We start from the raw sequence: 17,619 nt of genomic DNA, 5'->3' as shown, positions 1-17,619 counted from the left end.
CAGAGAGACAGCAAGGACCACAGTGGTGCAGCAGTCGAGTCCGGTTCCTCCCACATCCCAAATGCAGGTTTGTAGGTTAATTGGCCCCTGTAAATTGTCCCTGATGTGTCGGATAAAACTAGTGTACGAGAGATCACCAGCCATCGCCGAATCGGACCATTGTATCCATTGTATCTTTAAAACAAAACTAAATGTTCTGAATGGAAGCCAGTCCAAGGGGAGTTTCCCATTATGCTGTCTACCGGTTTGGCTGGACTTCAGGAACAATTGTGTAGGGGCCTTAGTAGAGAATGGAGGAGCTGGGGTTGCAGATCAGGTCTCCTGACAGGTTACCTTGAAACATAGAAAATAGGTGCAAGAGTAGGCCATTCGGCCATTCGAGCCAGCACCGCCATTCAATATGATCATGGCTGATCATCCAAAATCAGTACCCCGTTCCTGCTTTCTCCCCATATCCCTTGATTCTGTTAGCCCTAAGAGCTATATCTAACTCTCTTGAAAACATCCAGTGAATTGGCCTGTGGCAGAGAATTCCACAGATTCACAACTCTCTGGGTGAAAATGTTTTTCCTCATCTCAGTCCTAAATGACCTACCTCTTATTCTTAAACTGTGACCCCTGGTTCTGGACTCCCCCAACATGGGGAACATTTTTCCTGCATCTTGCCTATCCAAGCCCTTGAGAATTTTATGTGTTTCTATAAGATCTATGACAATGTCCACGTGTGTACATAATCCAAGTGTGTACGGACTCTGCAGTGGGGTGGAGGACAATGGAAATGAATAAAAATCGCATCCCCTGTACACCCAAGTGAATAAACGAATGTAACGAGATGCTAAGGAAAGGGAACAAGATTCCACGATGCTCGATGGAAATTTAACCAAGGCAAATCACGACTTACTGGATTTCCTAGCTTAGTGTGCATATACATTTCCTAAAAATGACAGTAAGAGTCGCACTCTGAATGGAAACAATCCAGTGCTTAAGACGTGGGAGGGGATTTTGCGATAGCCGTTAATAAGGGTAAAACATGCAGTGCTATTTCACATAGGCTAAGCATTCAACACACCTGCGCGCCTTCTGGGTACACTTCATCAACAGTGGAGTCGATCAGGTCATCCTCGTCAAAGGTGGCTCGCTTGTACGTTGACATCTGAAGGGCCAAATGGAGAACAGATTCTCTGAGTGCTTCCATATTTCTCAGTCAGACCCCAAAGACCCGCCATATGATGTCGGTCTCAGATCTGGTGAAATCCACAGCAGCCCCAGGGAGTTTAGGCAAGTTAGCTCCCCCGCTGCAGAAACTGGCCCGTCACACCACACCTGAGAAAACCCAAATCCGTTCAAACATAAACACTGGAATTGCCACAGATTCGTTCCCGGTGCTGCTGCCACTGCCAGACTCCCCTTTCCTTTGTAATGCAACACGTTGTTCTCAGTGGCAACAAGTTCGAGTAAAACACCTCTTCGTGCCGGAAGCAGCAGTCATTTAAATTCCTTTCACAGTCTTTCACAATATCACAGTATTTTGTGATATGGAACGAAGAAATGAGCGATTGGTTAAAACACAAAGGTTAATGAGGAACGAACTTCTTTGTTCATGAACTCCCACATGGGCAGCTATGGAGGACTCAGAAAAGTAAATATCCTGTTCAGATACAAACACACCAAACTTGTTTGTCAGAAGTCTTTAGTTACTTCTCAAATTTGTTGATGCTTTTTGTTAAACCAGCAGCATTAGGGAGGGAGGAGCTTGTTAAGACATTCCTATAGAGCTTCGTATTCCCTCCTGCAGTCAGAGTGGTTGGGCTTATCAGCTGTCAGATCTGACTTTCACCAAGTCCCCAGGTGAAGCGGAAGCACTGCCTTAACCCTTTCAGTGTCTGGACTTCGGCTCTCGGCAATATCTTGTGAGAGGGGACTTCAAATTACACAGAGCGTGGCCGATGAAAGTGAACGCTCCCTTGCCCATGTGGAGTTGATTTTGCATCCGGTATAGCAATAAAACACACCCAATCCAAGGTCCCCTGCCAGCCCCACTCACTGAGGGCAGCAAGAGGTCTGGTTGCAAAATTAAGCTTTGCATTTCAGTTCAAAGACAGAGGTGGGTTTCAGATCAATTGCACCTTTGAAAATAATTCAACAACATAATATAGTCCAAAACACACACAAAAAACAGAATGCTGGAAGAACTCGGTGGGTGACACAGCATCCAGGCCAATCGTGCAAGTCAGATGTTCATAGGGTCATAAGTGATAGGAGTAGAATTAGGCCATTCGGCCCATCAAGTCTACTCTGTCATTCATTCATGGCTGAACTATCTCTCCCTCACAACTCCATTCTCCTGCCTTCTCCCCATAACCTCTGACGTCTGTACTAATCAAGAATCTACCGATCTACCTCTGACTTAAAAATATCCACTGACTTGGGGATGGGGATGATGGGCAGATGGAGCCAGGTAGGGGAAGGGAGCAGTGTGATAGAAACTAATAGGTGGAACAAGATGCGGAGAAGATGGTGGACAGAGGGCACCAGATTGTGGGGGTGCAGGAGGGTGAGCGGTGGGATGGAGGGTGGAAGCAGATGGGGAAGGGACGGTTGAGGGAGGGAACCAAGTGGGGTGAGGGGAATGGGAGAAATTAACAAAGGGAGAATAATAGACATTTGGTCAGGTACATGGACAGGAAAGATTTAGAGAGATGTGGGCCAAACACAGGCAGGTGGGGCTGGGGTGGATAGGTCATCTTGGTTGGCAGGGGCAGGTTGGGTCGAGGGGCCTGTTTCCATGCTGTATGATTCTATGAATAAAAAAAAATAGGCAGATGGAGTGTGTATGAAAGAACACCAGGGGCATGCATTACCCAAAAGATGAAAATTCAATATTCAAACCATTGGGTTCTATGGTTCGCCATAGAGAGGGTTCCTTTTCTCCAGAGATGCTGCCTGACCCGGTGAGTTACTCCAACATTTTGTGTCTCCCATTCAGGACTTGACTGGGTGGAAATAAATAGGAAATGCAGGGAAAGAGATCAAAGCTATGGGCCATCAGAACCGGGTCGTGACAAATACACGCAACTCATCAGAAGGGTCTTGACCCGAAACGTCACCTACTCCTTTTCTCCAGGGATGCTGCCTGACCCGCTGAGTTACTCCAGCATTTTGTGTCTATCCACTCATCAGAACCTTTGTCGAAGAGAGATTGAATCATGAGACGCTGTAAGTAGCTGCTGAACGAAAACATGCTCGCACACAATGGAGATAGGAAAAGGGGAAAAGCTTGTTAGTGCTACAGGACAAGTGTGAAGCAAAGATTTTTTATCAGGCTGAAGGATCTGATTCTGTGCTGTGTATTCAAAGCCAGCCATTTAGATTGTAATCTGCAAAGATGGAGAACACACAGTGTCTGTACACACACCTTGTTCCTTTGTTGGATCAGGGCAAAAACACCAGATAAACCATCGCCACCTCGGCTACGCATGAAGGTGAAAGTGGAGAGAAAGTGAGCTGAAGGAATGTTTACTGATTAAACACTGGTCACAGAACGGCACCAGGCACGAGACCATTCAGCCCATCTACCCGACTGAAATGAAATACGTAAACACAGCAGATGATGAGAAGCAGAAAATGCTGAAAACAGCTGTTTAACAACGAACTGCAGATGCTGGAAAAATCAAAGTGAGACAAAAAATGCTGGAGAAACTCAGCGGGTGAGGCAGCATCTATGGGGAGAAGAAATAGGTGATGCCTCGGGAAGGGTCGCCTATTCCTTCTCTCCATAGATGCTGCCTCACCCGCTGAGTTTCTCCAGCATTTTTTGTCTGCCCTGAAAACAAACAGCTCATCAGGTCTTTGAGGCGGCAGGTAGAGCTGCTGCCTTACAGTGCCAGAGGCCTGGGTTCGATTCTTACTCTGGGTGCCTTCTGTACAGAGTAAAAATTGTAAATTGTCCCCATTGTGTAAGATAATGCTAGTGTGATCGGCGTGGACTCGATGGGTCGAAGGGCAAGTTTCCATGCTGTATCTCTAAAGTCTAAAGTCTTGCCTGTGAGGAAAGAGAATGAAAGCCAACATTTCAAGCCGACAAAAGGTTTATCAACCAGAAAGGTTCTGTTTCTTTCTCTCCCTTCACATGCTGTTTGACAGCTCGGTATTTCCAGCACTTTTGGTTGCTATGTGAGTTTTCCAATTAGTTCCATTTTCCAGAAACATTCAATTGGCTTTGGAAAGTTCCATCAAACTCGCTTCCTCATCCCTTTCACACAGCGTGTTCTAGACAATACACAACCATTTTTTTCTTGCCACAACAATAAATTAAACTCAGTAAATAAAAACATTATTTAGTCCATAGTTTAGAGACACAGCATGGAAACAGGCCCCTTGGGCCCTGGGTACATGCCGACAATTGATCACACTTGTCGCTTTACCTTCCCCCCTTGACTCCATTCAAGGACCCAAGCAGTCTTTCCAGAGGTTCATCTGCATCTCCTCCAACCTCATCTATTGCATCCGCTGCTCTAGATATCAGCTGATCTACATCGGTGAGACCAAGTGTAGGCTTAGCGATCGCTCACCCAACACCTCCGCTCGGTTCACAATAACCAAACTGATCTCCCGGTGGCACAGCACTTCAACTCCCCACTCCCATTCCGAATCCGACCTTTTTGTCCTGGGCCTCCTCCATGGCCAGAGTGAGGCCCACCGTAAATTGGAGGAGCAGCACCTCATATTTCGCTTGGGCAGTTTGCACCCCAGCGGTATAAACATTGACCTCCAATTTCAGATAGTCCCTGCTTTCTCCTCCCCTTCCCAGCTATCCCTCAGCCCACTGTATCCACCTCTTCCTTTCTTCTTCCCGCCCCCGGCCCCCCCCCCACCCCACATCAGTCTGAAGAAGGGTCTCGACCCAAAACGTCGTCCATTTCCGTCTCTTCATAGATGCTGCCTCACCCGCTGAGTTTCTCCAGCAATTTTGTCTACCCATGCAAACTAGTTCTGTTATACCATTCCCTGCACATTTGGGGCAATTTTACAGAGGCCAATTAACCTACAAACCCGCACGTCTTGCCGGGGGCGGGAGGGGGAGGGAGGGGGGTGTGGGAGAAAACTGCAGCATCCGGAGGAATCCCAGGCAATCACAGGGAGAACGTGCGGACTCCACAGCAGTAGCACCCGAGGTCAGGATTGAACCCGGGTCTCTGGTGCTGCAAGGAAGCATCTCTATCAGCTGTGTCGCTGTGCTGCTCTAATAGTTCTTTACAGCACAGCAGTTATCAGATGGAAACAAAGTGACTGGTGTCTCATTCTGCACTACAACTATTCACTCCATTGCCTGTGGCACAGGGTGACTGTAGTGTCAGCCAGCTACAACATGCATTGTGACAACTCAGCAACAATTCTTCAACATCTCTCAATCCTGCAACAACCACCACTTAGACCAAGGGCAGCAAGTGCTGATGGACACCACCAATGGTACATTTCCCTCAACTCATACACCATGCACACCTGGAAATATATCAACGCTTCTTCATCAATGGTGCAGTGGTACAGCTGCGGCCTCACAGCTCCAGCAACCCGGGATCAATCCTGACCTCTGGTGCTGCCTGTGTGGAGTTTGAACTGCTTCTCCTGCTCTGCTTTCCTCCCATGCTGCAAATGCATGCAGGTTAGCAGGTTAATTGGCCACTGGGAATTCCCCTTGGCGTGTAGATGAGTGGTAAAATCTGCGGAGAATGATGGGGAGAGGGGCAGTTGATGGGAATGTGGGGAAGAATGAAACTAATAGGGCCTGGATTTGTATAAAAATGTGTGCTTTGTGGTTGGCATGGATTTGGTAAACCAAAGGGTCCGTTTTCCATGCTACATCTTTCTATGACTGAAAAAGATATCGAATCCTGAACCTCCCAATGGACAACATCGTGGCAACATCTTCACCACTGCCATCTCAGGAGCAATACATGTGTAGGAAGGAATTGCAGATGCTCGTTCATATCAAAGATATACACAAAATACTGGAGTCACTCAGCGGGTCTGGCAGAAGCTCTGGAGAAAAGGACTAGGTGACGTTTCGGGTCGGAACTTTGCTTTCAGACAGAGTCCAACCGGAAACGTCACCTATTCCTTTTCACCAGAGATGCTGCCTGACCCGCTCAGTTACTCCAGAATTTTGTGTCTATCAGGGGCAATACATGCCCCTGCAGTGATGTCCACATCTCAAATGAATACCGTAATGTGGCACTTGAGTTGCTGGATGTGCAGCCATAGCCCTCTGGACCTTTGATCTACCGACACAAGATTAAAATTCCTTCATGACATTTACGATTAAATTCAGATAAATAAATAAATCTGCAATTAAAAACATAGTCTGTCTCATCTGAGGGGTTAAAACTACCGGACTGACATAACAACTCTATTTGGTTCACCAACATGTTCTGGTGAGGAAGTGTGCCATTGCAGGTAGACTGGCTAGTTTGACTCAGCACGTTGCTAATTCTGAGCTGCCTCCTCAATTCAGGGGTAATTAGGGATACGCGGCAAATTCTGGCAATATCTGCAATGTCCATAATCTCTGATCTAATTAAAAGCAAAGACAGTCTCGGTATTTTGCGTTTATCAGTTCCTGGATCTTATATTCTTTGCCTACAGCTGGAAATGAGTGCAGCTGTTTTTGAAAATGTCCTGTTTTTATATCGCCATTTAAATCTTCAAAGTACAAAATGTTCTTTTTGCCAAAAGCACATCTTTGAAGAATTGTCCCGGGCCTCACAAACGGCAGTTGCCTGGATCACCTTTGCCGCTGTTCGCACCCCCCCCCCACCCCCACCACCCCTGGCAGCATTGAATTCCGGAGCGAAATACTACAATGGTGATTTTCACATCGTTTTCCAACAATCTAGAAACTTGACTGGGAATTTAGGGTTGGGAATTTTGGGTCAGAGTCACACAGAGTCGTACCCCAAACGGTGATCATTTGAAGCTTTGTTGAAGAATTTGCACCACTTTATCCTGAACGTGGCCATGCCAGGATGCACTAACCATTTCTCGTTCCCCAGATGCTGTCTGACTCACTGAGTATTTCCAGCATTTTCACTTTTAAATGCCAGATTTCTAGATATATGGACAGGCAGGTTTAGAGGGTTATGGGCCAAACGCAGGCAGGTGGAGCTAGTGTAAATGGGACACGTTGGGATGGTTTGGGCAAGTTGGGCCTAGGGACCTGCCTCCACACTGTATGACTTCCAGCATCTCAGCTTTTGTTGATTTCCACTTCTGGAAAACTAGGTCCACCCAACAAAATGCCAGACTGGGGCTATTTATTCTGGAACAACACTCTGCCAATTTCCCAACTCCCTAACAACAAGCACTGCTCCACTTTAATCTCCTGCACCAACCGCATCACAACATCATCCCCAACTTTGGCAAAAATCTGGTGGTGTCGATGAAGAGACAGATATTTTCTCCTCCATCCCCCACCAACTAAACTAATGTTCCAATCCTCTCCCTACCCTACCCGACCATAGTTTATGGCCCCCATCACCTCCTCAGCACAAGCACTGACCAACCCACTTGACCGAATACAACGCAAGGCTTTTCTCTGACCTGGAAAACCAACACAGGGTTGACTGGACCAAGTCATTGACCATTCCGATGACCTGGACCTAGCCTTGACCAGAAGGCCATGCTGCACATCACCAGCCATGTTTGGTTGCATCCAGTTGACAACTGAAGTCTCCAGAGCAGCCCGTTAACCATTGCGAACAGGGACATTCAGCCGCTCTAGGCTAACGGATGATAGACACGAAAAGCTGGAGTAACTCAGCGGGAGAGAAGGAATGGGTGACGTTTTGGGTTGAGACCCTTCTTCAGACTCAGATTTTGGTGCATTGTACCATTGCGAGGTGACATCTCTTACACCACAGCATTTGAATCCACATTTTGTGTTGGAGACAGATTAAAACATGTAATTAAACTATTGGTCCCAAATGATCAGGAGTGTCTGCTCTTTAAACCAATGTTTGGTCATTCCTACACATGCAGTTTATTAAAGCCAAATGCTCTCAAGAGGTCAAAAAATGTCTTTATCTGTCTAATGTCTTGATCTGAAACGTCACCTATTCCTTTTCTCCAGAGATGCTCCCTGACCTGCTGAGTGACTCCTGCATTTTGTGTCTATCTTCGGTGTAGACCAGCATCTGCAGTTGCTCCGACACACAATGTATATCTTTACGCAACAAAAGCATCTAGGTATACGTGACAATAAACTACTCATTTTGGTTACACAGATCCTATTTTTAAGCCTCTGCCAATGAAGCAGACTCTGACACACGGAGGTATTATCCAGCAGTTTCTCCTGATCTTTTGATAAAACAAGGATGGAAATCTCTAGCTCTGTCTGATATGATTGCTGGTCTCATCTCTAGGGAACAGCGTGGCCCCAGTCCGATACAACGGTGACACAAGCCCCACTCCCAGAAATGAAGCTGAAAACGCAAGCTAAATCTCCAATGTAGTACCGAATGCAAAGCGCAATGCTGGAGGTTGTGTCCTATAAGTGAGAAGCAAGCAGAAACTCCACACTCCTCATGGGGGGTGGTTGTGAAAGATTCATTGGCAGTGTCTGAAGAGGGAATAAGTTGTTACATTAGCCAACAGTACTTGCTGATCTCAGTGAAATCTGGCCATTGTAGATTTTGTCCAACTAAAGTAAGTCTCAAAGTAATTCACAAAGATATCTCTAGTCTATGGAGGCTTCCTGTTACTCCTGGAAAGCATTACATTAGAAGGTCGTTGCAAAGCTATCCACCATCAATTTGCACTTTCACAACTGATGCCAAATTTTCTTCGATGGCCTGGTCTAAATTACTGCTGCCATGACAACAAATTTTTAGTCATCTTGGTATGGGGGGGGACAGACAAATTTTAGGTAATGGCACATCACTCTTACATCTATCAGTAATGGCCAAAGTAATCGAAGATAGACACAAAGCGCTGGAGTGACTCAACAGGACAGGCAGCATCTCTGGAGAGAAGGAATGGGTGACATTTCAGGTTGAGACCCTTCTTTGTGTCTATCTTCGGTTTAAACCAGCATCTGCAGTTTTTTCCTACACATGGCCAAAGTAATCATGTATTGTCTTTCCCTGACCGGTTAGCATGCAACTAAAGCTTTTCACTGTACCTCGGTACACGTGACAGTAAATTGAACGCAAAGTAAAAAGGTAGTTACAACAAACAAATAACACATGGACTTTCTTTTGTTTTGTTTTGCCAATATGCAAAGGTTAAAGTTTATATGCACAAGCTGTGCAGTTACAAGTGTTGCGACAAGTCTGGCCACAAGCCCGCTACTCATATTTTACTAATTCGTGAAATCCAATTTGTTACATCTGGATTCAAAAGCAGCTACATGTACTTTAGAGGCTGTTGCACAGGGTCCAGATAATCCAGCGGATCTTCAGGGAAATTAAAACTCCAGATGTTGTTAATAAATTTTAAGCTTGTCAAAATGCTTTGGAGGAGGAAATAACCCAGACAATTAACCATGCAATTTAAAAAAATCACTTAACCTGGATATTGGATGGTATTGATTGGAAAATTTAGATTCTAAACGTTCAAGCAACTTAAATTAAACACCGAAGTTCGACACAAAAAGCTGGAGTAACTCAGCGGGACAGGCAGCATCTCTGGAGAGAAGGAATGGATGACGTTTCGGGTCGAGACCCTTCTTCAGACCCAGATTTTGCTGCATTGTGCCATTGCGAGGTGGCATTTGAATCCACATTTGCATTTGAATGAGGCCCCACTTCAGAGTAAACACCGCTTCCTTAACATTGCAAACACTCCAAGGGAGGTGGACTTGAAAAAGATTAAAGTTGGAGAATGCGCAGAAAGTCCAGTATTCAAAGAGTCAATTTGCTTACTGCCCATTTATTTTGGAAGAGATCAAATGTAAATAAACAAGGAGACCATGGAGAGACTAGTAGGGCAGTGCAGTGGCGCAGTGGTAGAGTTGATGACTTCCAACGCCAGAGACCCAGGTTCGATCCTGGTTACGGGTGTTGTCTGTACAGAGTTTGCACGTTCTCCCTGTGACCTAGTTGTTTTTTTCCGGGTGCTCCGGTTTTCTCCCACACTCCAAAGACGTACGGGTTTGTAGGTTAATTGGCTTCTGTAAATTATCCCCAGTGCGTAGGGTAATGCTAGTGTATGGGCTGATCGCTGGTCAGCACGGACCTGGTAGGCCGAAGGGCCTGTTTCCATTCCGTATCTCAAAACTAAACTAAATTTGCAAGCAGAGACAGACCATGCCTGAATGGTGTCACAGCGCATCAAGAGGCGAGGGGAGTTCAGAGCCTGCACTGCTACAGATTAGCTGTCTAAAAAGAAAGTGGAGTTGAAGTGGATTGAACAACAAAAGACAATCCAGCCTAAGGAACGCAAAAGACCTTGACAAATGGATAATCAATTCTCTACTTTAAAAGCATAGTAGAACCTTATCACACCCCATCACTTAATACTTCAGTGAGATTTAGAATACTTCCAAACTTACTTTTGATGCTCGGGAGAATGGGTTAAGAAAAAATTAAATGGGAGAACTGTGTTTATTGAAAAGAGCGACACCATTTGATTGATTCTGCTTTATGGAGCATTATGACGATAGAAATGTGACTGCAGTGCAGCAGGGCTGTGCGTGCACTAACTGTGATTTCAATATGCAAACATTCTGATTTGAATATGCTTAGGATCACTTTTCCTCAGTACGTTAGTGCATGCATTCATTTGTCACAAAGCTTAACCCTCTACTTTCCAGACAGTTGAGCACAACAGCTGAGGCTGAAACTGACCCAACCATCGCTCATCGAAACGTCCAGTCTTAAGCACAACCCAAGTTGGGACGGGCGACGCGTTTGACTCGTGAAAATAAATACATTTCTAACCTTGTGCACAATAAAAACAATTCCAAGTCAGGATTCTTCTTCTGAGTCTTCTTTAACTTCTTGGAGCTCTCGAGTCTCTTGCCAGCTCCCCAAGTACAACTGCCCAAGAATAGCCTGCCCATTTAAAGCAGTTTGAACCAATTGACGCAAGCCAGAATGATGGGGGTGTCATTGACACTGCTGGAGGTGGGGCCACTCCTTCTCGCCACTGAAGCAGAGTTGGCGATCTGCCACTCCACCACTTTTCCCCAAACCGCTAACTGTCTAAATATGCAGGAAGGAACTGCAGATGGTGGTTTAAACCGAAGATGAACAGAAAAAAACTGGAGTAACTCAGTTGTCTAAACATGGACAAAGAATAAAATTGAGAATCTTACCCCGGTTGTCCAGGGAGCCATTTTGTCCCCTCGGTTCATGCCTTCTCCTGAGGGTGCGATTCCAGTTGCCTTTCTCTGTATTCCTCAACACACTAGCAACCTTTTCTCTCTCACACATGCCCATCAAAGCCCTTTCAATTCTTTAGATGCTCGGTGTAGTTTACACTAGCTAATTAATCCTCAAGCACCTCTTTGCAATAGAAGCAGGCAGGCGGAGCACATGGAGAAACTCCACGCAGAGAGCGACACAGGATCGGGATCGAATCCCAGTGGCTGGAACTGAGAAACAGCTGCACCACAGTTGTCTCAAACATAACATCCATGGCAACAGCGCAAAAGGTGCAGCTAGACCAGAGCCCTGCATTGAGGAAGTTAACCTGGTGTTTCAGCTTACAACAAGGATGTGAACTAGCAATTAACAAGTTCATAGCATGTGCGGAGGAACTGCAGATGCTGGTTTACACCGAAGAGAGACACAAAATGCTTGAGGAAGTCAGTGGGTCAGGCAGCATCACTGGAGAAAAGAAATATGTGACGTTTCCTATTCCCTTCCTCCAGTTACTCCAGCATTTTGTGTCTATCTTCAATGAACAAATTCAAACTCTGACCAAATTGCAGAGAATGTAATGGAAGCAAACAGCCCTTTGAGAAGTCTTTGCATACATTAGATGAGCCAAAGGGATCCCATGGGATGGATGAATTAGGGAAGGTTGGATGAAAGTTTCATTATAGAAATAATTAAAGTCAAAATACTGCAGGTGCTGGAAATACAAAGTAAAAACAGAAAATGCTGGATACACAGGACAGGTCTGGTAGCATTTGTGGAAACAGGCCCTTTGGCCCAACTTGCCCACACTGGCCAATGTGTCCCATCGACACTGGTCCTACCTGCCTGCAATTGGCCCATCCTCCTTGATCACTCTCTCCAACACCGACAAAGAGTCTTTGACCTGAATGCCAGCTCACCCCCTCTGACTAGTTGGGTGATTTCAGCATTTTCTGTTTGTATTTGTGGCAACACATCTCTGTCAAGAATGATTCTGAGTTTGCTTTGGGTTTAGTTTGGTTTAAGATGTGGTCTGTTGCAAGACCAAAAACAAATCAGTTCTGGACAAGATTTAAAAAAATATACATCTCCCTGAAGGAGCATCAAAATGAAGGATCACACCCAACATGTTCATGAGGAACCTGCACGTCACTCAACAACTGCTGCCTAACATTTACAAAAATGTATTGATGAACAGTCACTAAGACCTTCTTCATGCTCGCACCTTGACTTGGCCTTCGTGGCCCCCAATACTATCCCAATGAATCATGGCAAGCTCGAGACGCAGCACGTCATCTTCCAACTTGGCCCATCACAATCTTCAGGAGTCAAAACAAGTTCAACAACTTCCACTCTCCAGCAATTGCAGTCCACTCCAAAGCTCCAGTTTGCTTTTCCCCTTCTCTTCAGGTATTCGAGACTTGAATTGCTGATTCTCTTTGTCATTGCTCTTTCAGATACACCTTGATCTGACCACCCCCTTTCACCCATCTCCTCTACCATTCACTCTCTCCTGGAAGATATCCTCAAGAATTTCCTATTTGAACCCACCGCCCCTGCCCCCATTCTCCAAAACATAATAATAATAATAATAATATAATAATTTTGTTTATAGGGACAGTGCATATTAATGAACATTTTGCATGTAAAAAAATATGCGAGATTGTAGCCAATCAGTAGCTAATTTCTGTCTCTAGTCCCAGGCAAAGGTAGGTGAAGTGTCTTGCCCAAGGACACAACGACAGTACACACTCCAAGCAGGATTCGAACCGGCCACCTTCAGGTTGCCAGCCGAACACTTAGCCCATTGTGCCATCTGTTTCCCAGTTTTGTCAGCATTGTTGATCTGAAGCATTAATTCTGTCTCTCTTTCTCTCTCTCTCCACAGATGCCACCTGACCTGCTGAGTGTTTCATAGTGTTCTCGGCTTTCATTCCCAATAAGGGCTAGCGTGTGTACTATCATCTGGAAGCACAATCGTGGCAAGGTTGAGCTAATGGCATTTTCCAAATGAAAAACGTTAATTGTTAGATATAAACTGGAAGCTTTGTGCTCAAGGCATGAATCAGGCTTATCAGTAGAGCTTCCAAGAGTAAGCATTGAGTGTCAACTTAACTGTAGTACACTTCAAGGGATCAGTCTTACCATGCACCAACTATCACTCGCACAATTCCAGTCAACTTATAGCCCTGTCCCACGGTGCGAGTTCATTCCAAGAGCTCTCCCGAGTTTAAAAAAAATCAAACTCGTGGTAAGCACGGAGAATGAACGTAGCGGGTACATCGGAGTTCGGGGACGTCTCTTAGCGCTAACGGCAGGTACTCGGGAAGACTCGCTAACGGCAGGTAAGCACGGGAAGACTCGTGAAGATTTTTCAACATGATGAAAAATGTCCACGAGAGCCCCGAGTACTGACGAGTGGCCATTACCGTAAGTCTCCGAGTTCGAATCAGGGCAAACTCGGGAGAACTCTTGGAATGATCTCGCACCGTGGGACAGGGCTATTAACTGTAGTACACTTCAAGGGATCAGTCTCACCATGCACCAACTATCACTCACACAATTCCAGCCAGCTAAACGTCCAGCAACCACAACTTTCTCCTTTAAGATTCTCCTTGGATCCACATTTTTTGGCACTCACAATATATACTTTTTTCCACACAGGGAAATCTTTTCAAAAGACCCAAAGTTACAAGTCCAGTCAATTCGGTACCATGCATGTGCGAATGGTGGGAATCAATTGTAGCATTGATTTGAAAGCACTGATGTAACGCAAGGAACAGTCAGCAGTTCAGACAGCGCACTTCGAACATTTGAATGACCTACACTGCCAACTATTTATCACTAGTGTGCACAGTGATTATGAAAAAAGTTCTGTTGCTGTAGAAACAATGAGCTAGCTGTGTTGACTCCTTTATCTGGCTCCAGTTCCACTCAAAATACAGGCTGAAGATTTAATGTTGAAAGCAAGTCATCATTAATTATGCTTATTAAATGCAGGTTATATATGCAGGGTTGTCAACCGGTTCCATTTACACGTAACACTGCGTGTGAAACCAAGAAGGTACAAGCAAGGAATTGCAGATGCTGGTTTACAACAAAAAAAAGGACACAAAGTGCTGGAGTAACTCATCGAGTCAAGCAGCATCTCAGGAATTGGTGAAGGTTTGGGTCAAGACCCTTCTTCAGACTGATTGTGTGTTTGGTGGGGGGGGGGGGGGTTACAGAAAAACAGCTGGAAGAGAGGAGTGGCAGGACAAAGCCTGGCATCTAACAGATGGACCTATGACACCACTCACTTGAATTCTCTGACTCCATCACAGGGGACAGACTCTCGACTGACATCTTCTATAAGCCTACAGACTCCCACAGTTACCTGGGCTACACTTCCTTGTACCCTGCGACAACGCTAACCCCTACTCTCAATTTCTCCATCAACGCAGCATCTGCTCCTAAGAGGAGACACTTCTTCAGACTCTGGGGAAAGGGAAACTAGAGATAGAGTTTGAGTTCAGTTTATTGTCACATGTACCGAGGTACAATGAAAAGCTTTTGTTGCATGCCGAAAGACAATACATGATTACCATCGAGCCTTCCACAGTGTACAGATACATGATAAAGGGAATAATGTGAATAACATTTAGTGCAAGATTAAGTCCAGTAAATTCCGATCAAAGATAGTCCAAGGGTCCCCAATGAGGTAGCTAGTAGTTCAGGACTGTTCTCTAGTTGTTGGGAGGATGGTTAATATCTTAGCTCGTGGTACATGCCCACAATTACCCAACAGTGTTAGAAGCAGGAACTAAGACAGATTTTTATTCCTCCACCCAAGCCTGGGGCCAGACACCAGCTGAGCACCGCCCCTCTGAAGAACTAAATAAGATGTTTGTTCGACGGTGCTTTGACCCACATAGCCAATGCAATGCCTTTGAAGAGCAGTGATTATTGCAATGAATGAAGCATGATAGAAATTTAGACACAGCAACCTCCCACAAACTGCAATTTGAGCCAAAACCAAAAGGCTGGAGAAACTCTGGCAGCGTTTCTGGAGGGAATAGGCAGATGACGTTTTGGGTTGGAATGGAAGATAGACATGTGGATTAGTGTGTCAATACTATATATGTGTGTTAGCACACAGATTATGCATGGTGCACATTCCTTATGTCACTCATACTGCTGATCCGCCCACAGGCTTGATAGTGAGTCTCTCTCTCTCTAGTTAGACTAGCTGCATGCGTGTAGACGAAAGCACCGAGTGTTTCCTCCCCAGAGTTGCTAATAAAAGACTATGGATTCTAATCACTATGTGTGAGTCTGATCATTTCAACATGGTGTCAGAAGTGGGATGGCGGCACCTACAGACGTAATAGGCAACATATCCTGCCTGTGAATGAGCCACCACCTCCTCCGTACTACCCTGACCGCACAAGTATACTTCCATCCACATACAGTGGCATCGGCCCGACTGCACCAGCACGACAACCTGTTTCTGATCCGGTTACTTCGCCGATGGCCACACCGCCTCCATCTGTGCCAAAGTCTCCAGTTTCGTCACCGGGAATGCCGTTTCAATCTCCGACACCTATTTCACCACCGATCGTGTCCCCGGTGATGGGGGAAGATGCAGGACTGTACCGTACTCACGTAGGTCATGTTTGAAAGCCCACCGTAAAGTATCCGGGCTATGTTTGAACTTCCTCCAATTTATTGACCATACTATATGTGCGTTATATAATCAGTAGTATACATTTAATTCTTTGTAGTAATCAGTAGTTTTACATTTGCATTTAATTCTTTAAGAGGGAGGATGTAGATTAGTGTGTCTATACTATATATATGTTACCACACAGATTATGCATGCTGCACATTCCTTGTGTCACTCATATTGCTGATCCACCCACAGGCTTGATAGTGAGTCTCTCTCTCTCTCTCTCCCAGTCTCTAGTTAGACTAGCTGCATGCATGAAAATAAAAGCACAGAGTGTTTCCTCTGCAGAGTTGCGAATAAAAGACTATGGATTCTAATCACTATGTGTGTTTCTGATCATTTCAACAAGACACAAAAAGCTGGAGCAACTCAGTGGGTCAGGCAGCATCACTGGAGAAAAGGAACAGGTGACGTTTCGGGTCGAGACCCTTCCTCAGACTGAGAGTCGGGGAAAGGGAAACGAGAGATACAGAAGGTACAGAGGACAAATGAATGAAAGATATGCAAAAAGCAACAATGATCAAGGAAAAGGTGGAGCCCACAATGGTCCATTGTTGGCTGCGGGCTAGGTGATAACGAGTTATATGGACTGTGAAACTCAACTGGACGACAGTGACTGGATAGACTCGGCTTGTACTCGCTAGAATTTAGAAGATTGAGGGGGGATCTTATAGAAACGTACAAAATTCTTATGGGGTTGGACAGGCTAGATGCAGGAAGATTGTTCCCGATGTTGGGGAAGTCCAGAACAAGGGGTCACAGTTTAAGGATAAAGGGGAAATCTTTTAGGACCGAGATGAGGAAAACTTTTTTCACACAGAGAGTGGTGAATCTGTGGAATTCTCTCCCGCAGAAGGTAGTTGAGGCCAGTTCATTGGCTATATTTAAGAGGGAGTTAGATGTGGCCCTTGTGGCTAAAGGGATCAGGGGGTATGGAGAGAAGGCAGGTACAGGATACTGAGTTGGATGATCAGCCATGATCATATTGAATGGCGGTGCAGGCTCGAAGGGCCGAATGGCCTACTCCTGCACCTATTTTCTATGTTTCTATGTGATATAAACTAATATGTTTAAATCATCTCATTAAATCCCATCTATGTTGCATTTTTCTTCGAGTTACCGATTTTGTTTTTTTTAAATGAAAGACGGATTGCAGCCTACTGTTTTGAACTCAGCATCTGCAGTTCCTTGCCTCTACAGGTTTACTGCTCTGATCAGCCTGTGCACTGATTCTGCAGCGGGACTGGGATGGGATAGGAGGTGAAAAACTCCAGCCATGGCCGGAGGGAAGGTTGCAGACTCCCGGGACAGGAGTGATGTCAGGTACCAGATGGCGTGGAGGAGACCCACACAATATCAGGTGTTGCACTAAGCACATTTAAGGTGGAACCCAAGTTACAAGGCACTTCGGCCTGTCCAAAGTGAGGCAGGCACCGACAAAAATGAGGGGCTGCTATTCCTGGAGAAATGTTAAAGAATGGGAACCTGCCTTGCTCTAAATGACCCTGCCGTGCACTAAATGACCCTGCCTTGCACTAAATGACCCTGCCTTGC

General features: G+C 45.5%; 1 protein-coding gene across 6 annotated transcripts in view; it reads right to left on the bottom strand.

Annotated features, from left to right (window-relative positions):
* The window catches only part of ece1 (endothelin converting enzyme 1), a 215,498-nt gene that overhangs the window by 85,499 nt on the left and 112,380 nt on the right, over positions 1-17,619 (bottom strand). For 4 of the 6 annotated variants that reach the window (XM_033048028.1, XM_033048029.1, XM_033048032.1 and 1 more), the window contains exon 2: positions 1,070-1,153. In XM_033048028.1, the coding sequence (XP_032903919.1) occupies positions 1,070-1,153 (84 nt within the window). Of the gene's footprint in view, positions 1-1,069; positions 1,786-11,311; positions 11,423-17,619 lie in introns of those variants that run through there. The other 2 variants (XM_033048031.1, XM_033048030.1) reach the window with 2 other exon arrangements.

This window comes from Amblyraja radiata, chromosome 31, assembly GCF_010909765.2.
Source record: "Amblyraja radiata isolate CabotCenter1 chromosome 31, sAmbRad1.1.pri, whole genome shotgun sequence".
NCBI classification, from domain to species: domain Eukaryota; kingdom Metazoa; phylum Chordata; class Chondrichthyes; order Rajiformes; family Rajidae; genus Amblyraja; species Amblyraja radiata.
The sequence above is the reverse complement of the archived record's forward strand: the minus strand, read 5'-3'. Positions and strand labels throughout refer to the sequence as shown.